This window comes from Cydia strobilella, chromosome 5 (assembly GCF_947568885.1).
Source record: "Cydia strobilella chromosome 5, ilCydStro3.1, whole genome shotgun sequence".
NCBI classification, from domain to species: domain Eukaryota; kingdom Metazoa; phylum Arthropoda; class Insecta; order Lepidoptera; family Tortricidae; genus Cydia; species Cydia strobilella.
In genome coordinates, this window is record NC_086045.1 from 11643473 (window position 1) to 11666971 (window position 23499).

The following is a 23499-nucleotide window of genomic DNA, read 5'->3' on the forward strand; positions in this document are numbered from 1 at the left end:
AGTAATATTATGTATTTATTCTGTGTCTATACTTAGAACAAAATCGCTGACGCTTCACAATACCTTAATAAAGTTATATTGTTTACAAAGAGGATATTAGTCTAATTAATGTCGTACCATTATGAAAAAAATATGATGTAGGTTATTTTTTGGAAAACTTTTAGTTTCCATAATAGCTTGCCCTCACGGGCTTGGTAAGTATATTTATATTACCATCACCTAATAATATTAGAATACCTATAGCTTACACGATTGGTAAATACATAATTCTTATATCGTCAGTTAGATTTGAAACCTAAGTAACAAATTCCTAAACTAAAACGAACCAACATATTTATATTTATATTATCACGTTTTTGCTTTAATATTAAGGTAACTTGTAACTGAATATTACATATAAAAACTGGAAAATGATTTGTTTATTTTTAAATTTTCATATATCAATTTAGCATTTAATCTAAATCAACTTTACTTCTTTTAAGGGATACAAATGTCAAAGTATACATTATCACACATTAGTAACATTTTGTTAGCTTCCAATATGTGGATCTATGACTACATATACTCGTACGTTCATTCTTTAGTAGTTCATAGAATCATTGACGTTCTACAATTTATGTAATACTAGTACATTACGATACAAGTGCGAAAAATTGGAAATTACCTATTCGCACATGTATCGTGAAACTTTTTACAGTACATATGGCCCTTTAAATTTTCGACATAGTTACGTAATGTGCTAATTATCGCGGTAAAGTAGCACCATATGTACTGTAAATATAATTTATACATTACATTCCATTCTAATTTTTATTGTCACTTTATTTTTACTTCGAGATGCTAGTAAGGTTGGTAATCCACCTGTACAATATCTTGGTCCAATGTGCATTACGTCTCACTTTCTCATTAAGCAAAACGTGAGACGCAAATACACATTGGACAAAGAAATTGGACGGGTACCCTTTTTGGAATACCTCCCTTAGATAGGTGACACGATCTGTACAATCGGGGACATTCCCGGTGAAACACATCAGATTTTTTTTACCTCGATCCTTACATTCCTTACGAACGAGCGAGGACCCCATAGAGTTAACCAATTACGATGCATTTAGGATTCTTTGTTAATAGGCAGTAAGGACAGGTTATTAGTTATTGTTGTGTAGGCTAAGCTTCGCCTCCCCAACTCCCCATAAAGATAACCAATTAGGATGCATTTTGGATTCTTTATCTTAGTTTGCAAATGCCGACCGTCACAAAGACAATGGACGGCAATAAACTTTAACTACCTTTTTTTTCAACACCCACATTTTAATATTGGTCCTCACTTTAATGATATCGCCTGACCGTCTGCAAGACGTTTAAACGATTTTTGCCCTTTAGGTGGTTCACCGGAAATGTCCCCGATTATACATTTATTTTATAATCGCGTTATCTATCGCTAACAAAGAAACTTATGCGCCGATGCTATGTATTCAGAGTATGCTGTTGTTTCGCGCTGTACCTCTAGATGGCGCAGTTGAAGTAGGACTACAAGTTAGTTTCGCGTAGTGTCGTTAAGAGGCTCGACTATATAGACTAGTGTTAAAGTCGATATAAGGTAACTCTGCACCGACTTTGACAGAACCAAACGTGTTTTCATAGAAATTTGACAATTATAATGACATTTTAGGCTTTGTCACTGCAAATACCACGCAGAGTTAGGTCGGTCCGTCTAGCAAGTCTCGTAGATATGGTGGCGGTCGCTCTCGGGCTGCTCGGCGTCGCTCTCGGAGCTGGCGAGCGAGTGTCGGCGCCACTCGCTCTCGGGGTCCGAGAATAAGTTGCGGTCGCCTAGCGACTCCGAGTCCATGTCGAGGCCGTCCACGTCGAGCGAGTCTGGAATGACACAAAGATAGGTACTCTATCTCACAAAAATCTATCTAAGAGTTATTAATAGCAGAAGAGGTGTAGTCGAAGAAAAAATCGTGTTCTGTATTTGACAGCTGAATTAAGATACCGCTGTATGGCCTCGTACATTATGCGGTAATTGGTAATTCAACTTGTCATTTGAGAATTCATTTACCTCAAAATATAAGTTTGGCTGTCAAATTCGGGAGTCCGATTATTCTCTTGCAGTTATTTCTACATTTTTGTTTAGTAAGAAGCAACTTGTTAAAAAGTACAATAAATTTACATTTTGAGATTTTAGACCAACTCTTGAAACATTACAATCCTTTCAGGGCCGCTGTCTCGTAAAGCCTGCACAGTGATATATGATCATTGTCAAGACGGCGCTGTTATTCTCATGTATAGTACAGTGACAGTTCAGTATAGTATGAAAAAATAGTTCCAGTGAAATTCCGCAACATGGCGCGTGATCATATATTCCTGGTCAGGCTTTAATATAGGTAAGTTTACGAAGTAAAAGTTTTTACCGGCATCTGCGATCATGTCGCGCGACCAGTCGTTGTCGAATTCGAGCTGCTCGTTGACGACGCGCTCGGTCGGCGACTGCACCGCGTCCGTGTCCGCGTCCGTCACGTCGTATATCTCTGTCATTTTCATCTGGAACGAGAGAGACGGGCCGATTATAGCTGACATTTTTTTTTAATACAGGGAAAAATGAAAAAATTCACCGCTTCCGGCAAGATACGAACTTGCGACCTTTTGGAACACCGGTTCTATCTCTTTTTCAACCAACTGAGCGACCGAAGCATACCAGATGCGTGCGAATTTTTCCATTCCATCCTTTTGTTTACATGCCTTAGGAAACCGCGTCGGCACCGTAGTCTCAAGTCATATTGATAATTCACCAATAACAATGTGCTAATGTACAAAACTATTTTTATCATTTTAGGTTTCCGTAGTCCGTCTGTCTGTCTGTCCGAGGCTTTGCTCCCTGATGGTTAGTGCTAGAAAGCTGCAATTTGGCATGGTTATATGTTATATAAATCAATAAATCCGACAGTCGTACAATAACATTAAAAAAAATGTTTAGTATACCACTACACACGTAAAGTGGGGGTGTAATTATTTTCACTTCAACTCTACAGTGTGGGTTATCTTAGGGTATGAAAACGAATAGGGGTTTTCAACAAACATTTTTGACAAAGTGAATATTTTCGAAAATAATGGCTCTGAAAGAAAAAAAAATGTTGTGTCCCCCCCCTCTAACTTTTGAACCATGTGTGTAAAAAATCGTAGAAATTGAGCTTTAGAAAAACATTAAACGAAAACTGTAGCGAACATTTTGCCGAACAGTTTAGCCGTTTTTGAGTTATCGCATGCAGTCTCCCCTTCATAGTAAAAAGACGTACAGCCATAGTTAAACGTTATCAAGAAATTAAATGGGTTTTTAAAGTAATTTGGCAAAATTTATGTAAATAAAGTAATATGTTAGATAAAAATTGCTTATTTTACTCATTCGATCGTTTTTTAACTTCTCTAAAACAGTTTCATTGGCTGAATGAGTAATGCCGTTGCCTATTGGCAGTTTTAGAACGAAAAACGTTTTTAGCGTCCAAATGTTTTTTTTTTGTCTGCATGACTTTCTTTTTTATGTACTTTATTTATTTTTCAACACACTTGCTCAAAACGACGTTTTTATTCCACCGATTTTTGGCTCATAATCCTAGATATTAAACACGCTTGCTCTTTCAGTGTATTATTCCACTCGTGCTTTTTCATTATATTATCCGACTGAGTTAAGAAGGTAACTGATTGCTAATAATATGCATGGAAAGGGAGCCTTTTTTAATTGGTCAGACTGGCGGGCACCGGCGCGCCCGGCCGGCCCGCCCGCCGCGCCGCCCGCGGCCGGGGCGAGGGGCGGCCGGCAGTATGACAGATGCAACACACAATACTAACTGTTTTAACTATTAAAACTTGATTAATATGAGTTTCTTTTTTTTCTCGCAAGTGTGTTGAAAAACGTCGTATGAAACGCGTGTGCATTGGTCATTACACACATCGGCTTTCTTATTGCGCGCTCGCTTACAGCTCGCGCGCACAATATCGCCTCGTGTGTAATGACCAACTTAGCACACTTGTATCATATTGTACTATTATTGTTGTGGCGTATTGTTGTGACGGCATCGGCACTGAACTCAGCCTATAAATACCTAACACATAAAAACGTCAGCCTAAACGATGACGAATTCACCGTAATTCGGGCATAAAATCCCTGTACATAATATAATAATATGTATTATGTATACCTAGCCTTCACCCATATATGAATACGCCGCAGTATGATGGTCAAATGTGATTTTGCCAAGTCTCCAGACGTATAGCTTATTTATTTATTTACCGTAATAACGTTAAATGAAAGCGAAAACAACCTAGCGATATAACTTAATTAAAACTATTATTGCAGCTATATTCCTACTATCTCTAGGGCCATATATACATGTAGGTATACAAGCCATACTCGTATTACTGAGACACATACATACTTTTAGCAAAATGGCAAAGGTAACATTAAGTAAAGAAAAAACGTAAAAGGACACGTGCCCGAGCCACGCATTTCTACTGCGATAAGGCATCAACAAAAGAAAATAGTGCCATTACAGATAATGTGATTGCGTAAGTACTAGAAATAGGTAGCATGATCATTATGTTTTTAGTCTTATCTAAAGGCAGAACAGACCTAGCGGTAAACGGTAGGCACTAAATAATTAATTAGGTACTATATGGGGTTAGTTATATGCCACTCGTGCGGTCGTTTCTGATTTCTTTTCCATAACTACTATTCTACTATAATGGAATCAACTAAAACGGCTCCTGCAACAGCCTAGTGTCCCAACGTTTCGCGACAAACATCATACGAATCGCTCCGTTATTTAGTTGCTGTCCTATTCTCATCGAAACAACTTACTTATCCACGGTGCTTACGGTTACGGTAGGTATGACTACTACACTAGACTAGACCTACCGGTGTAGTGATCGTCGATCCAGCTTGCTAAGCTTGCTTGCTCTTTTTAATTTCAGTAGTAAAATGTAGGGCAAGAAATTTTCAACACGTTTTTGGAAATACTTATTGCAGCTTTATTACCGACGCATATCTAAACCGCTTCGCGACTAGATATTATCTTTATCATTGCCGATTGTATTTCCGTATCCGTGCCATTGGCTTGACCAGCCAATATCAGCAACAAAGACTTGACTCATAGACCATTGACTTAAAACAAGTTATAAGTATTGTATATGGACGCAATAGACCAAAGTCCACCACCAGTTTTATATTTTCTCACACGGCGGACATGCTGCAGCGTAGTAGGTACTGGATTCGGTTTAAGTATCTGTCTGCGTAAATCATGTATATTGAGGGGCCCTTAAAGGTGCCCACTGACTATCAGTCCGCCGGACGATAACGGCCTGTCAGTTGTTCGGAACTGTCAAATTTTTGTTCTAACTGACAGGCCGATATCGTCCGGCGGACAGATAGTCAGTGGGCCCCCTAAGTTCCTTATGCGGCGGTCGGTTGAAAATATTTTGGCGTAACCATGGCAATCAGAAACCATACACGGTTGTGGTTAATATTTGTAAAGTATTTTTTTTATCAGTAATATAAGCTTATTATGCGATTCTAAGGGAAAGGCAAAGATATGAGCTTGGCTTGTCATTCACCCAACTACGGCAACCCCAAATAGAAGCATAGGTACTGGTTAGCATATTACATGATGATTTAAGTGTGTACTTATCCTTCAGAGATGGTAAGACTTAGGCCCAAGCACAAAGCAAACATTCATCATAGTTATCTCATCATACTGCTGTGCTCAAAGACTTCAACTATTAGCTTTATCGATTCGTATGATAGATGGCTTAGAACAAAGGCTTGACTCATAACTTCATTAGTCGTAAGACATAAATATCTATTGATGGCAACAAAGAAGTTATAGTTTAATCATATCATATTAACTTATCCAAGTTACCATATGCCTATTTAAATCTATGGTTTTGCAAAGTTTAGACATCGGGATATTTCATTGTAAATTTTAGGGCTCGTGATATTCGTGCTACACGCTGCCCCGTGCATCCGTGTGATCAATCCCGGCTGTGTTAAGGTCCCAAATTACACGAACCCTCCAAAATCCGTCTCCGGACCTACGGATGTTGGCTTCGCTCGGGTATTGGTCAGACAAACGCGCCAGGTCGGCATTGAATGTTAAACTCATATATTATTATATTGCGTACCGGACGAGCGGGGTTTATATATCGCACTACACGTCGAGGACACGTCGGACCCGCGTGCAGTTAAAAGATCAGTGAATCCGGGTACACAGGTACACAAATTTTAATTACACGGCACGATACCGAATTATAGGTATTACGTTCGTTTGTGTGCTGATAAGTTAACCAATACAAACAAGTGTTTTTGCCAATTAGCCATAACGCCCATAACAATAATAAAAAAACCGGTTGAGTGCGAGTTTGTTTAACTCGCGCACCGAGGGTTCCGTACAAACTTGAAATTTTCTCATGTAACTATAATCACGAAAGACTTTTGACCAGAATCATGAGTAATAAGCGAAATTGTGTACGCGACCTGTGTGTATGTTGGTTTTTCTGGGATAATTCTTTATCATGTGAACCGATTTCATTTTTTATATTTGAAAGAAGGTGGTTTTAGTGTAATCTCATGGATATTTTAATTATAATAAACACCCGCAAAGGGGCTTAAATTGTAAATTAAATTACAAAATGTTCCTCCTCCTATTATATTTATTTATTTAAAAAAAGTATTCAAGACAGAGGTGTGACTATATTTTTCCTGTAATATTTAGGATAATGTTATTATTGTATAAATTTTTCATAATTCTTGGTTGGTAAACTTCGGAGATAAGGGGGGGGGGGGGGAGGGTGGTTTTTTTTAAACATTTTCCTTCATAAGTAAAATTTTTTTTCACTACAAAAAAAAAAACATTGTTTTGTTATACTCAGTTCGACCTAGTAACTAGACTGAAATTTTGCCCCCTCTATATTGGGCATTTTCCATATTTAATAAAAAAATATTAAAAAATTACACTTTCAATGTGTTAGCGTTCTTCATAACTATTCCAAATTACTTAAGCTATGTGACTGACAGACAGATGGACGGACGGACAGAGTCGCACTATAAGGGTTCCTTTTGTAGCTTTTTGGTACGGAACCCTAAAAACTAAAACAACAAAGAATGTCCGACGATAACCCGACGGGGTCGCAGGGTGCGATTCGTATGAACTATGTACACTGTCGCGAGCGTCATCATTTCGTGACGTCAACATGAACATGGATATAAAATATCTGCAAACAGAATCATAAATGGCTTTGACTAGAGATTGAAATTACTAAATAATTAAAATAAGAACTAAACAACAAAGTAAGGCCAAGAGGGGAAGAGATAAACCTCACGATGGGTCGCAATCGCAAATCGCAACCTGTGATGTCGGCTCTGTAAAATCAACAATTTGTATGCATTTTCAAGTACAAGTACTAATTGTAAGATCCTACTTGTCAAGTAGGATCTTACATTAGTCGGCCTACTGATTTTAACAATTTGTCCGCAGACTGGTACAACGACATAATAATTGGATAAGAAGTTTTTTTTTTTATTTAAAAAAGGTAAGCATTTGACGATAATCTCACGATTGTAAGTGCCGATGCAGCATGCTTATTTCTTACCTAAAAGATGTATATTCAATCTCGATTTAAAAAGATCCAAGTTATAGTTGACTGGGAATAGATTAGCAGGAAATGAGTTTCTCAGCTTTCTCACCTTATTGTCGCTGTCGAGGTAGTAATAAGCCAGGAGTGCGTCGTTGTGTGACGTCACACTGAGGATGTGTTCGAACGTGTCGTCCGCGAGCACGTCTCCGTACGATATGCGCATCTCGCTCGCTCTTCTGAAAATAAATCAGAATAAAACATTAAGCACACGATTAAAATCGTTGCTGGTGTATCACAAAACTTTTACAGAAAACCGCAAACGACACGGGGGGCGGCCCTAGATGCACTGCTGGACCACTCCACTTGCCGGTGCAAAAGGAGGCCAAGCAGTGCGTCTACAGAATATGCACGCTAAACAGGCCAAAATGGCGCTCTCAAGCACTAACCAAACAAAAGGCCTGGGTTTTTGCAAATAAAACCCTTAGCATGCCCACTGATGACATGCACACCGAATGTCATTTTACCAAACTGTATACAGTAGAAATACCTTCTAGAGACAAATGGACCAACGACCAAATGTACGTCGAAGAGGGAAGCCATATTTTTTATTTTTTTTATTAGGAAAACTTACAGCTAAAGTAACACGTTAGGTAATAACATAAAGGCAGTGAGCCAATTACAAGTTTCCACAGATAGAAACTGCGTAAAGTGCATAGCGTGCGAAATGACAACTCTAATAATACTTACTAACTTATAAATATACTTTACTTATCTTACTAGACAGGGAAAATTGGTTTAAACAGTGAACAAGAAGAACAAAAGAGAGAAAAAAAGAACAGGATAGAGATACAGTGTTGAGTTAACACTTTTCCCACTGTTAACACTTATTAACAGTGGCAAAAGTCTTGAGTCATTAGCTTACGTATCGAACTAAAGCTATCGCAGAACAGATCGATGAGATCATGATGTTTGCAAAGCTGATTGAAAGACCTACCAGCTCTTAGAAGAAAGGAGTTTTTCCTGTAATTAGTATGAACGGAGGGAATATGGAAGGTTTTTTTGGTGCGAGAGAATATGCGTGGGGGGACTGCGAACTTCAAGTTGGCTAGTAGATCAAGACAGTCTACATGGTTCTAAGCAATTTTCATAATATAAATTACGTCGGATATATTACGCCGGATGTAGAGAGGTAGCAGATGAAGTTTTGCACAATGCTGTTTATAACTTTGTTTTGGAATTTTGAATTTAAATTTTAGAGAACGAATAAACTTTTTTTGAACTCTTTCTATTTTAGAAATATAGGTGTCATAACAAGGGTTCCAAACTGAGAGGCGTATTCGAGATGACTTCTTACAAATGCGCAATAGACAATTTTAATTGATTTTAACTTATTAAAGTTCTTGCACGATCTTGTGATAAAACCAAGTGCCTTAAAAGCTTTATTGACTATTGAATCCACGTGCCGATCAAAAATCAACTTATTGTCCATTAAGACACCCAAGTCCCTTATCTCACTACACTTGGAAATAATCTCCTTTTTAAACATATAGTTATAATTAAGGACATTACGCTTTCGAGTAAAGGAGATGGCAAAACATTTGGACAAATTTATATCTAGTTTATTGATAGCGCAATATTGATCTAGTCTAAGAAGATCTTCTTGAAGGTAAGTAGCGTCAAGAGCGTTATTGACTATCCGGAAGACTTTCATATCGTCGGCAAATAAAAGAATATTTGAGTGTATAAAGCATTGGGAAATATCTTGTATAAAAATGGTGAATAATAGTGGTCCAAGAAGAGATCCTTGGGGCACTCCTGAAGGGATTTCCACCCACGATGATAAGAATCCGTTCAGAACAACCGCTTGAGACCTGTTCAATACATAGGAGGAGAACCATCGAAAGAGGTCTCCTCTTATACCTACTAATAAAAGTTTTTGTAATAGCAGATTATGGTCAATGCGATCGAACAACTTGCTGTAATCTGTGTACACAGCATCGACTTGATCTCCATTATCCAAGCTACGTGACAGGTAATCATTAAATAAAATAAGGTTGGAATCCGTAGATCTTTGTTTAAGAAAAACATGTTGATAGGGACAGAATACATGTTTAAGAGAGGCATACACCTGGTTGTAAACCACGCGCTCAAGTAATTTGGATACAAGACACAACTTAGATATCGGGCGGTAATTCCCAACATTACTCCTATTTCCTTTTTTATGAATGGGTGTAACAAATGCAGATTTCCATAATCGTGGAATGACTCCCTCTGAAAGTGATCTATTAAAAAGTATAGCTAGTGGTTGCGAGATGCTTTCAGAGCAATTGACAAGGAAAACAGCTGGAAGATGATCAGGCCCGGCAGATTTGCTAAGGTCGAGACTTTTAAGAAGTTTCATTATTTGGTCAGGCTGGACTTCGATGGATGCAATATCAGCAATAACAGAAGTTGCAGGCTCATCTAGCGGGTAAGAACCAGGTGAAGCATTATTAGTTAAGAAAGTAGAGTGAAAGTAATCGCTAAATAAGTTGCTAATGCCTACACCAGTGTCCGAGGTAAAGCCAGAGTAAGACATTGAAGCAGGAAAAGAAGAATCCTTATTATTGCTTTTCAGAAAAGACCAGAAATAACGCGTATTGGTTTTTAGCGAGTCTTCAACTTGGCTTATGTATTTGGAATAGCACACTTGTTCGAGTAACTTGACCCTATCTCTAAGTAATTCAAAGGTGTACTTGTCTAATTCTTAAACTTCTTAAAATACTTGTACTTCTCCTTTATTGCCCGTATAAGCCCGCGACTAAACCAATGTGGATAGTTAGTATTATTACCATTTTTTTAGGCACGTACTTATCTCGCAAACCATATATAATTTTCTAAAAACAATTGACCGCCTCTTCGACGTCACCTGAGCCTACAACCGCAGGCCAGCCGCAAGCCCGCAAATCTCTGTTAATTGAGTTATAGTCAGCGCGATAAAATGCAAATATGGTACGTATAGCGGTAGTGAGTAGTTGGAGATCCACAAAAGACAAAGTTGTGCATAGTGCTTTATGGTACGGGTCCTCAGGAACTAGTGGGTCGATACAGGGTGATACCGAAACATAATCATTTAAGAATACTAAGTCAAGAATGCCCCCATGAACATTTTTAATAGAACAAAATTGCTGCAGATTGCAGAAACTGAAGGTTTTCAGAAAATAATTTATATGGTCGCCAGAGGCATTTGATGGTTCTAGCCCAGATTCAGATTCAGACCACTTTATGCAACTCATATTAAAATCTCCGAGTATGAGAAATTTGTCGAACTGGTGATTGTTTACTATTGAATCAACCTGGTCACAGATATTACCTAACTGATCTGCAAACGAGTTACCCATATTTTCATTGCATAAATAAATAGTGCAAATATTAAGTTTGAAGGTTAACTTACTGCGAGGGCAACGTAACGTTAATGATACCCACATGTCCTCGGCCGCCGATTGCCAGTCCGGGACATTTGCGGCTAAGATACTGCGTTTAATTGCAATTATCACTCCGCCCCCGCGAGATAGCTATGTCAAATTATAATCACGGTCGCGACGCCACACACAATAACGATCATCAAAGAGTTCCTCATCTCGTATACCGTCGCATAACCATGATTCAGTTAGGGTGATAATATCATAGTGATTTACTCGCAAATTTCTACGGAATATGTCCGTTTTGGTCCTAAGTCCCGTGATGATAAACACTAAGGCAGGCAGCGCCTGTAACGGTAGGGCAATGGCAAAGTGGATATATAACTAAAGGTCGCAAATTTAATTAAAACTAGTAAGTAGACACTCCGTAATAAATAATACAAAAATAGGTAGGTTATCTCATCAATCTGTAGCTGTAAGCAATAGTTCAGTTCACATTTACATCCATTCTTTATAAAATTATTTGCAATCATAAACAAAAACAAGTCTTTTGTAACAGATAATACTCGTAGTAGGTAACTAGTGATCGCGAGATTCCCGCGCAGACGGTCTGCCACAATGAGGCGAGCTAGACCAGTGACACTCAAACTGTTCTTGACAAAGTCACGTAGTAGGACGGCGGGCTGGTAGTGACCGTGCAAATTAGTTGAGGGGGTCCGTAGTTTCAATGAAGCTTCGAGAGTTCTTCTTCCGTTCTCACTTGCAGTACTGGCGAAGAATCGGTTTTCCGAATGTGAATCTTTCCGTGTTTCACCCACACATATTGAAAATTGTTCTCCTTAGCCACGGCCTTTGTCTTATTCAGGAGTATCTTATTCTTGACCGTCAGATGATCGTTAACGTACACCCTGCCGGCGCCCTGGAAGCCAATGTCGTCGAGGGTGATGGTCTTGCAGATGCGACACGCTGCGATAAAATCCTCTTTCGTGTATCCGTTCGTGAACGATACAATAATCGACTTTTGCCTTGATGCATTCTCACCACGTGAAGACACTCGGGTTATATAATTTACGCTGGTTTTGGGCACTGTGTAAGTTACCTTTGTACCGATTCTTTGCAAAATCTCAATGAGATTTTCATTATTCTTCAGGGGTACTCCTTTTATTTCGATGTCGTTGTATCTGAGCCATTGATCTTTTTCGTTGAGCTCAACCTCAAGACTCCGAGACTTGAGCGCACCGTTCTCATTAGAGGCCTCAACTTTTTTGAGGCGATCTTCGAACTGTGATAATTTTTTGGAGGTGTTGGAGTTAGACCTCTTAAGTTCTGCGACGTCAGTTTTCATTGCTTGGATATCCGCAACAACCGTGGATAAGGGAGCCAACTGAGCTGAAATTTTGTGGATTTCCGACATCACGTCGTGCAGCGTCAGAGGTGTGGTTGCAGTGTCGACAGCCGCAGCCACGGCAGCCGGCTGCGAACCAAGGCTTGGTTTCTGAATATTTTTACAGGCTGCGCAGCGCCATGTGGCTTGGCGGTCACCCAACTTACGAAAGCCTGCTTCAGTTATTCCAGAGCAAGCGTAGTCGAAGCTCAGAAAACAAGCTGTGCACTTGATAGAGTCAGACACCTCTTCACCACACCTTCCACATATAGCCATTTTGCAAATTAAATATGCCTTGCGACGCACAGTTTGAGATCCACCGGTAAATTCCGGACGTCAAAGCCGGTTCACAGGTACAATAATAGATCGGAATTAACAACCGCTAACTTACATCTGCTACGCTTTTCGTAGTAGCGGCGTAGCACTCGTAGGCGATGTCTGTGTCTCGCTCTCAAAACCCGCTAGGGGAGCACCTTGTGATCCTGACCGATATTTGGTACACAGATGGTTTTAAAAAGCATAGCAGAGGAATACATTAAGCTAATGCTGCGGCTTATGATAATAATGGTTAGGCAAAGTGAAAGTACACCTTATGGCAACCACAGCACCTTATGATATGAAAAACCACACATATAAATCTAAATTGGCATAAACATTCAAATAAGTAGGATTGGGCTAATCTAGCGTATACTATATTAACTAAACGGATAACTAATCATTGCGTCATTGTCGTCCGGTCTTTACATATACACCCATGTATTGTAATAGGTACATATTAAAAGCATTTTAAAATACAATTCATTAGGTACCTACACTTCACTTTTAATTTACTTATGCCATATGTATTTGGTGATTCGATCGACATATGTGTTGTTTCAACATATCCACCAAATTAGACGCCGCATGAAGGGGAGACCTCTTTTAACAAATGTTAACACAGTTGTTGCGATAAGACATTCCTGGTAACAAGACAATACAAGAGAAATGGGTCATGGATAACAAATACTTTGTTCAATAACGTTTGATAATGTTGTAGTTAAGTGTAAGTAATATTTCTCTTATTTAAAATGAAAAACTGAAACATTAGAAAACAATTAAAAAAAAAATATTTACGCTTTCTGTTCACTAGCACCTGATACAGTCAGCATCAAATAAATAGTGACGACCAAAGTGGCCATACTTATACCTTTGTCACATGGTTTGGCCACTTTAGCAGTTGCCGTTACTAACGACATACCTATATGTACTTACCTTGGAATTCAAAACCAAAAAATCTACGACAGATACGTCACTGTCAAAAGTGTCAGTCACTTATGTCACTGTCAAGTAAACATTTCAGGTTTCGCCAACCTTTTTGCAATATGCTTCTTTATATTGGCTTCATCACTATTGAAATGTCTTTTTCGCCAAAAAAAAAATGGTACAAACTTGTGTCGCCGACTCTTATTTATTTTTAACAGACAACTAACATCAAGAAATTTTTAATGAACTTATTCACGATTTCACTTCGTGTTTTTTCATCAATACATCTATTTAGGGATAAAAAGGAACGCTTATTTAAAGTTAAATAATAACTTAAATTTATAAATTACATCTAAGTTTGTTCTTAACTCCAGTTCGTAAATTATTGCACCAAATGTTATGAATACCCGAAGCGTTGCGAGTGCAATATCAGCTTTGCGACTAAAAATCATGTTTTTATTATGACTGTTTGTATTTATGTAATAATAAATAAATACAATTAATTCTTTAAATCATAGAATTAAAATTACCAATAAATAAATTATCTTGGCGTGTTTCTTTGTAAAAAAGGAAAATACTATATACACTAACATTTTATTGCAGTGGCAACCTTGTGGTAGAATTTTTGGTCTTGAATTACAGTTTCGGATCACGCCACTATTCTATCTGCTCTTGGGTATGAAAGCGCAAGCACTAATTTAGTTTTGAGACATCGCTATTATTAACCTAACCACTAAATAAGCTTATTGTGAAGTCAACACCTTAAAGATAACAAACTTATGTATTGTATCGAATGATCGTGTGAAACAATTAGTGATCTACTGATTTAACTCTTCATCATCAATTCATCATCATTGTCAAGTTGTATAAATCTATTTACATAAATATTTATGTATAGCAGCACGTGACCAATTGCCCAGGTGACCTGTCTCGTACTGCGGTGACATATTTATTTTATTTATAATTAATGGAGGACCTACAAAGGTTACCTAAAGAAGCTGCAATAGCATGGCACGAGAGGAACTGGTGATTCTTTACTATGCCATTTCCTCTTGTTACTTGTAACTGTTTTTAGATCAGGTACAAGTACGAGTGTAAATGAGTGCCGAAGAGTACTTTTTACAAAAAGAAATCTCCAGTTAGAGAATCTGCCTCCAACGGAAGATGCGCTACGTAAACATGTTCTCCGTGTAGTTTACCAAAGAGGCTATGTTTGGGGACAGATTATAGCCCCTCTGCAACAGCTACCATGCCCTGCTGACTGGGGCTGGTCCAAACAAAATGGTTATTGGGAGCCCATATGGACAAGCCTACCTGCGGCGGCTGCTGCTTATTCCTTGGCGCTGCAAAACAAAATGCGCAGGGAGGTGCAACGTGCAACTGCACGGACCTACGTGCATGTAGTGGCAATTGCGAACAATAGATATTTTATTTTAACCCACATTTTTTGTCAAACATCTAACTATGTTAATTTTATCTCATTTATAATAACTACTGGCGAAAGTTTTCCCAACATGTTTATTTATATATTTAATTTATATTTGTATATATATATCACTCTAAGAACAAATTAAATTATTTTCTATGAAAATATTTTAATTTGTGTTTTTTCAAGTAGACACACTACTATTTCAGTTTCAGTTTATTTTTCAGTTTAGTTTTAGTTTATTTCAGTTTATATATATCACGTTCAGAAGTAATTTATTAATGTAATCTACAACCAGAAGAATAACAACTTATCAAAAATTATCTAAACATACTTAAAAATCCTAAAAGCTGCATACGGCTCTTAAATACAACGCAGGTATGTACGCCGCGTGACACAAACATTTTTTTTTTACAGTTATAAAAGAAAAATGTTTGACAAGTTTACTATAGTTGGTCAAACAAAGATAGATATAACTCCGTAATAGATGGATACAGTCTAAGGAAAAAACGTGCCTAGAAAATCACGAAAATTTGATTCTCGATCAGATGGCGCCACTAGTTTTGGCCTACTCTCGTATAGAGGGCGTTGACTGTTTCGTTTGTTATTTACAATTTTAACGCATACCAGTGAAAGAACATGGGTCAAAATCATATAAAAATAATTAATGCAATTAAAAAATAATATATCCATATTTAAATACATTTTAACGTATTTTTATAAATCTTTATTTTTAGTTTTAAAGTATGTCAATAGATGGCAGTGAATTTACAATGGTTACAAAATTTACTATGACATACCGCTTGTCAGTAAATAAGAACAAAAAAAACTATATACTTAGTAAGATAACTGGGCTATTCACAGGTAGGTAGTTTAGGTAGGTAGGTTTTGTCTAGAGCCAATCCTCACAGTTTTAATTCTGTAGAGGATTTTCAAAAAAGTGAGTGAAAAATTCATCCTCGAATTATACGAAAAAGATACCAAACTTGATATAGTGGTATGCAGTAGTAAGTATGTATATGCAGATATAAAGCTTAGAGTGAGGCGCGCCGGAGGCACTTCCCCCCTCCCCCTGCCTACCTGCTGGAGGGAACCTTGTGACAATGACAACCGGGCTAAATCAGCTTAAATCACCCCCAGAAACACCTGTTCCAAACGGTTTGCTTTGTCTCAAAAATGCAAGGTCCCCTTAGAAAACGGGGCACGAGAGGTTAAACAACAACTTTGCCTCCTTGTAAAACAAATAACTATAGTCGTTGAGTCATATTTGGAAATAAATGACTCAACGACGATAAATAAAATACGACGCACTGATAACATAACAATTAAACACGTGTTGATGAAAACAAGGAGCAGTATATGCGTTCAATCAAGCTCCGACAAGTTGAAAATGTTCGTCATAAAAGCCTCTACTCACGTTGCAACAAATACCTAGCGTGCAATTTTAGATTATCGGCTAAGTAGGTCCAAGGTGCAACGAATTCAATCGATCGATCAAATTGCAACATGTAACGCAAATGGCATTCAATTACCTGGCTGCGAGGCTTGTAGAGTGATAAAGATTGAAGCCAAAATACAATTATCTTTTTCGCTTTCTGAGGCGTAGTTAATCCAGAGCGCAGCGAAATTCTATAGTAGAAACTTGAGCGTAGCTACGGAAAACCTTCTTTGCTAATTATGCCAAATAGCATTATTTATATTTGAGCATTTGGCGGAATATAAGTATACCTACCCAAAGAAAGGTAGCTCTAGAAAACATGGAAGTTGACATAGGTATCTGAAATTTTTGTGAAATGTTTTTTTCTTCCACGAAATCGAGTCCTTGAAAGTGCTGACGTTGAACTTGAAGTACATACTTACCTAGATAATAGACTTATATTGACCAGTAGGGCTAAGATGGTCGGCTCTTTTTATTTGTCACCATGCCTGTCACGTACGTTCAATTCAAACAAATATGTAAGTGCGAAACTGACGCATGGCATGACAGGTGATAAAAATGCGACCATGATACTGCTGCTGGATATGGACCGTGATTATAAGATGGAATCATATTGAGCTCATGCACTTACCTGTTTACTCAAAGAGTCTCAAGAATACAATGCCATTGAGTGGTAAACCACAAATTAGGATAACTACCTCGCAAAAGCCTAGTAAAAGCAGATTATAACCGCCTTGAAATGTTAGTATAGATTAACGACTCAATTTTTTTAACAATAGAATACAAAATACACTAACTAGATAATGGCTAACATAACTTTATTTGCATTTTACAACCGTTGACACCCAAAACGAATGCACTGTAGAAAACCATTAGTTACAACATGTTTTTAGACCATTTTAACCCCATTCAACAAGGAATAAGGTTAAAAATTCAATATACATGCAATGCACTTCTAACTTATTTTGTAAGTAACTATAGTTGGCGGCTACGAAAACAAAAGCAGAATAGTATTGTAATAATACAATGCCATTGTTAGTACAGGTAAGTGCATTAGCTCAGTTGAAATTTGAAATGATTACATCTATAATACCTTCTGTATTGTTTTGGGCTCCCGATATTTCGACGCAGTTACAACTTACATGCATCTTGTGCACGGGTAACTGAAGATAGCGGGTGGGTGTCAAAACTGTCAAAGTTGTGTAGACCGCTCCCGGTCTACCCTCATTCGTGCGCGTCGGCTGCGTTCTCTTTCAACATTACCACCGGTCTGACCGGTCGCATTCATACTCGTTGGCCTGTCCAAGCACACTACACTAACAGTGTCACTCTACGTGTTTGATTCGGATACCACTTTTTTACACAAACAAATCATAGGATTTCACATATTTGACAGTTTAAACCCATCCGCACGATTAAATTTTTTGTGTTTGTGTACCACTAAGGTATACCCGTTCCATGCGAAAGCAAAGCTTGAAATTCGAACAATGGCCAAGTTTAAATGAGACCCGATTCCGACGCCCTCCCGTGCGAAGCCAACGGCCGGACCTTTGGACGTGGAAATGGAAACGCTTAATATTTGAAATTTAAACCCTTTTTACACCTAAAGACGTTTAACAATGCATAATTTTGCGTCTAAAATATTTAGAAAAATTGCTTGATTTATTTTGCAAGCCCCGGGCGACTACTCTGCTCGCCACTCCCAAAGGCGGCCGCTGAGCGGCATAATGAACATATTTATATTGAAAGTTTACAATTAACTAAAACGTCTAAAACTATCAAATAAAATGGTTATGACATTCGATTTTCAATTGTTAAATAATATTTTTGCAACATTTCCATGATAGTGCGGTTTTTGGTCTAGAGTCTTCTGGAAATCGATTCTCGCTCATGTCGTCGCAGACATGGACATATTTGGTATCAGTGCATTCAGTCTGCGACGACATGAGCGTAAAGTAACCTAAAGCCTGTTCCGCCAAGCCACTATGATGGCTCAGAATAGACATTGAAGGTTAGGCTTTATATCGCCTATTTCTTTTTCATTGCCATTGCCTAGCCACCGAATCGCAAGCTGCTATTTGTTAGTTTCAGCATAGGCAAAAGAAAGCACAGCATGCAAATTGAGTAAACTAATCCTCCGAAATTATATAGGTATATTTGCTTTATTTATAAATGTTGTATAAGTACCCGGAACCATTAACAACAATAACTTAACTGACCATCGTCTTCAGTTTTAACAATGTCCTAAATATTTCGTTGCCCTAAGTCTAGTAGCGCGGTTACCAGACAGAAAGTTTTGCATTTATTTACCATCGATTTTTTAATTATATGGACCTAAAATACCTTTTGAATGTCTATAAACTATTCGCAGTGGCGCCGTTAAAGATCTACACTATGAAAGCAGGGACCGGCCCGCTATCCCTTATCGGGGTTTTATAAGGGTATTGCATAAGGCTTAACTCACCATACCCTTTGCCAGACGAAACCCTATGTTTTGGTTTTAAAAACCCTTATATAAAGCTACCACATTTGAGTAATCGGTAGACCAAATACCCTTACAAAACCCTTATCATCCGCTCACCAACACCTTGCATATTGCTTATAAGGGTTAGCCTTATAAAGGGCTTCCCTTTTAGCATATAAGCGTGCTAATTTAAGTCGTCTACCTTGTTCATAAAGCACACATACTTCGAATCCGAGCGATCGACGGCGGCGTTCTTTGACTAGGCACGTATTTTCTTTCATTTTCATACACTACCGTAGATATATACTAATCCTGTCTCTTTCACGCAAAGGGAAACTTTTATAAAAAGCGCTTAAAGATAAGGGTAACCCTTATTAAGAGCTAGCCTTATTTTTGGTTAGCTTTTCGGTAAGGGTTAGTCAAAGGTAAGGGTATGAATGGGCTTGCAGTTCAAAAGGGAAAGTCTTTCAATGTGTTAGCCGTGTTTAAGTGTCGCCCATTGAAAGGGTTTTATCGCGGAAAGGGCTGTATGAAAGTGTATCTAACAAGGTCACGCCGATGCCACGCCGATAGAAAATTTTGTCGGCGGCGGCGGCGCTCATATCTCATGAACCGTGATGTGACCGTAATAGATAGACAGTTGAAATTTACACAGATGATGTATTTCTGTTGCCGCTATAACAACAAATACTAAAAAACAAAACAAAATAAATATTTAAGTGGGGCTCCCATATAACAAACGACGGAGTCCGACTCGCACTTGGCCCGTTTTCTAAAGATAACGTTTGAGTACACGGATGCAGGAAGATAAACGCAATGCTGAAGGTTACTGATTAGATATTGGTCATTACATTAATATTTAATCCTTTTATGCATTTTAATTAAATGATAAATCTAAAACAAAGGACCTACTTATCAGTGAAGTTTGACATATTTCATAATAATGTACTGTAATTTTGATAAATAAATTAATCTTTTAAAAACATAGTATATAATATTTTCTTTTTTAGCGAGCAGGAAAGCGTCTACAGATTTTTTTAAATGTAAAAAAAAACACCATGTGCACTCGAGCGCGTCAGATATTGGAAGTGTCAGTCGCGCAATATGTCTCTGATAACAAGGGTATGTTAATCTGCCGGTTTACATAGGCAGGGTAGTCATACGGAAGGGTAGAAAATTTGAAAAAAAAAAAGAATTTACTCGAGCGCGTCAGATATTCAAAGGGGTTGTTACCGTGGTGTGTTGTGTTAATGGACCCTACAAAAGTGTCTATTTCAATAATCTGACGATTTCAGCGAGCCGTAAGCAAATGGCAAAGTCACAAAGTTGCAAAAAAAAACCGCCATCTTGAAATACTAGAGCGTGTCAGATTATTATACAGACAGGTTCAGATTGATGTACCAGTTATTGTAAAACCTTAATCTGACGATAATGTGGAGCAGTATCCTTATTCTGACGATTTGAAAAAAATATTTTTAATTTTTCAAGAAAATTTTTAAAAATCCTGTCGTACTTATGTATTTATTTTATTTGTAAACTTTGTTGTACCTAAAAAAACTGAGCAGAATGCCGCTAAGTAGATCCAAATCGACTAAGGGGTTCACGACATATCACAGTTTGAAGATTTCTAAATAAATGTTGGTTAACAACGAATATTTTTAATCAGAGATGGCGAAAAAGTTAAAGGGAAAAAGAGCTGGGTGCACTAAAGTTCATAAACGATTTCTGACATTTCTGCTTGCTCAAATCGGCAGATTTTTATTTAGTTATTCTTGATTTATTCCCTTCAAAATAAAATAAAAATCGAACGCGCTCGAGTAAGTTTGTGACCCTGCCACTCGCTTTACGGATCGCTAAAATCGTCAGATTATTGAAATGGGCACTATTTAACAAGTAATTAATCCAACATATCTTAATTTGACGCGCTCGAGTATTTCAAGGTAACTATTCTGACGGGCTGTCCTTGCCTTCCTGCTACCGAGCAGCACCGACAGCGGTCAAGGACGCATACTTGGTGGAGGTACTCAACAGGATGCAAGATATCCCCCATATCTGACGCGCTCGAGTGAGTCCAAAAATCCCTTCTTGGGCTCCCCGACCATTAGCCACCACTAGTTCAGAAATCTTTTTTTTTTCACTGGAAAAAAAATATTTTTTAATATATAAAGCTCTCTCAAATGACACCCCACTTGACCTAGTAACTATACTTTGAAGTTTTGTAACCTAACTTAAATTTGATTTACTTCTAGGTGTCTAATTGAGAATATTGAGATGACAATAAGAATTCTGTACATTGATGACTGTAATATGGCAATTAGCCACTTGCAGTGTTTAACAGTAAACTAACACTGGTTTAATAAACGCATATTGCTTGTGTCAGCGCAACCTAATGTGTAAGTATATATTGGAAGGTTTTTAGAGAATATACGTTCTTATACTATCACACTTATACTTCTTATAATATCATTATGTTTCACTATACTACTCCCATCACCTGCTCGAAACAATATAACAAAATCAATCTTGTTATTTGATGACAATGCAATAATATGCTCACAAGAAGCTCAACTGGTGATGCAGCCTGAAGGTGGCTAACATAGGTGGATCCAGGGAGTGGAATAAGGGGGACATGACCTCCCCCCCCCCCGGGCCCTGGGTTGGATGTACAATAAATAAGTTTCAGTATTTTATTTGCAAAAAATAACTAGAATTTGACCAAGTCCACCCTTGGTGGCTAAAGGAAATTCGCAGGATTATATAATAGTAGTTTATGCAACTGATACATAATGAGAGGCCTTAAAAACACAAGTGTGGCTTTATGAAACGAGCGTTAGCGAGTAAATATATCATCATCATCATGTCAGCCGATAGACGTCCACTGCTGGACATAGGCCTCCCCCAAGGCTTGCCACTCCGACCGAGTAAATATAAGTAAATATATAAATTTGAACAAATACTGAAACAAACTACTCATATTTTCAGCTAAAATGTAAACTACAAACAACTTTTCACAATTTTACTTTCGTAACAGCAAAATAACAACAAACAAATGACAACAGTAATGGTGGCAATTCGATCCTCCGTCAAGACGATTTTTTATTTTTTTATTATAAACAAATGAAGTCCCTATTCTCATGTCACTCAAGATCAAATGCCGTGCGGTTTATATTTAAAAAAAAGCACACTGAATTGACGTTTCGTATCGATATTGTCAATCTGGTTACACTTCATAAAATTGTGCATGGTGGTCTCGACAGTAACCTCATGGATTATGTTTCCATCAGAGCCAACAGTAAGAGAACACGGAACCTCGAATTGTTTGCCTTGGCTACGGTTCCTAATAACAATGTATCCAATAATGCGCCCGTCTTTAGAATGTGTCGTTTATATAATAACTTAGATATTGATTTTGATATTTTGAGTTTTTCTTTACCTAAGTTCAAAAATGTTTTGCTGTCTCAAAATTTGTAAGTAAATACTTATTATCTTACCGTACTAACAATTTATTGTGTTTTTACTATGAACTTTAATAACAGAAGATTTTATAGTCAAAATTAGTATTTAGCTTAATAATTATTCCACGATAATGTTGTGTACAATTGTAATCGTAATGTAAGTAATGTGTAAGTTGCTTATGTAAGAAATATTTTACAATGTTGTTTGCCTGCATTATGTTATTGTTCCTATCAAAATAAAATAACTGGTTTTAATATCTATGGATAATGGATACTAGAATAGAGACCCACTGGAGTTCCGACAGCTGTTCCAAATTTAAACTCATAACCTTACAAAAATCTATAATTTATAGTTGGTCAAACCAAATTGTCAGTAAATAAGAACAAAAAAAACTATATTCATCCTTTTCTTTTGGGTGCCAGTACTAGTGTAAGACAAAGATAGTATGATTCTCCATGTATATGTTTGAAATGAGACAGTCCTTTGACAAACTATAATAACATTAAAGTACAGATTTTACCTACTACCACTGATAAGAAAGTTCTCATAGTAAAATTGGTTGTAATGCTGGTCATTTCTTACGGTTTCTGAACGCATTTTAGATCACTAACGATATGTGCGTAGATAAACATATACAGGTTGGCCACAAAATATGTGCATTCCCCTTGCCAGGGAGGTTTTACTCTGGGACCAACCCCGAAATCGCGAAATTTTTTTTGGCTGTTTCATACATTTTGGCTGGTCCATTTTCTATGGGAGGGTAAATTTTTTTTTCGCGATTTCGTGGTTGGTCCCATATTAAAAGTTGCTCAGTATAATCCCAAAATCTCCCTGACAACGGGAATGCACATAATATATTTTTGGCCACCCTGTATATAATATAATCAACGCAATAACATAACAAGTCAGGATTAGTTAGCGGAAATCCTCCGATTGTTGTCAACACGTTCGTTTACCAGGACAATATTATTGCTAAATACTGTAATGTAAAGTCACGGCAACTGATAACGGCTTGTACCTACAAAAATACGAGTGGAAAACAATAACAAATTAGGTATAATA

The 23499-nt window shown here is 37.6% G+C and overlaps 1 protein-coding gene across 1 annotated transcript in view; it reads right to left on the minus strand.

The window, feature by feature from the left end:
* Window positions 1–201: 201 nt before the first annotated feature.
* Window positions 202–23499, minus strand: part of LOC134741668 (1-acylglycerol-3-phosphate O-acyltransferase Pnpla3-like) — a 64676-nt gene continuing 41378 nt past the window's right edge. The window contains exons 7-9 of the mRNA XM_063674532.1: window positions 7736–7862; window positions 2415–2544; window positions 202–1875 (exon numbers count right to left, since the gene is read on the minus strand). Of these exons, the coding sequence (XP_063530602.1) occupies window positions 1712–1875; window positions 2415–2544; window positions 7736–7862 (421 nt within the window). The 3' untranslated portion in view covers window positions 202–1711. The remainder of the gene's footprint in view (window positions 1876–2414; window positions 2545–7735; window positions 7863–23499) is intronic.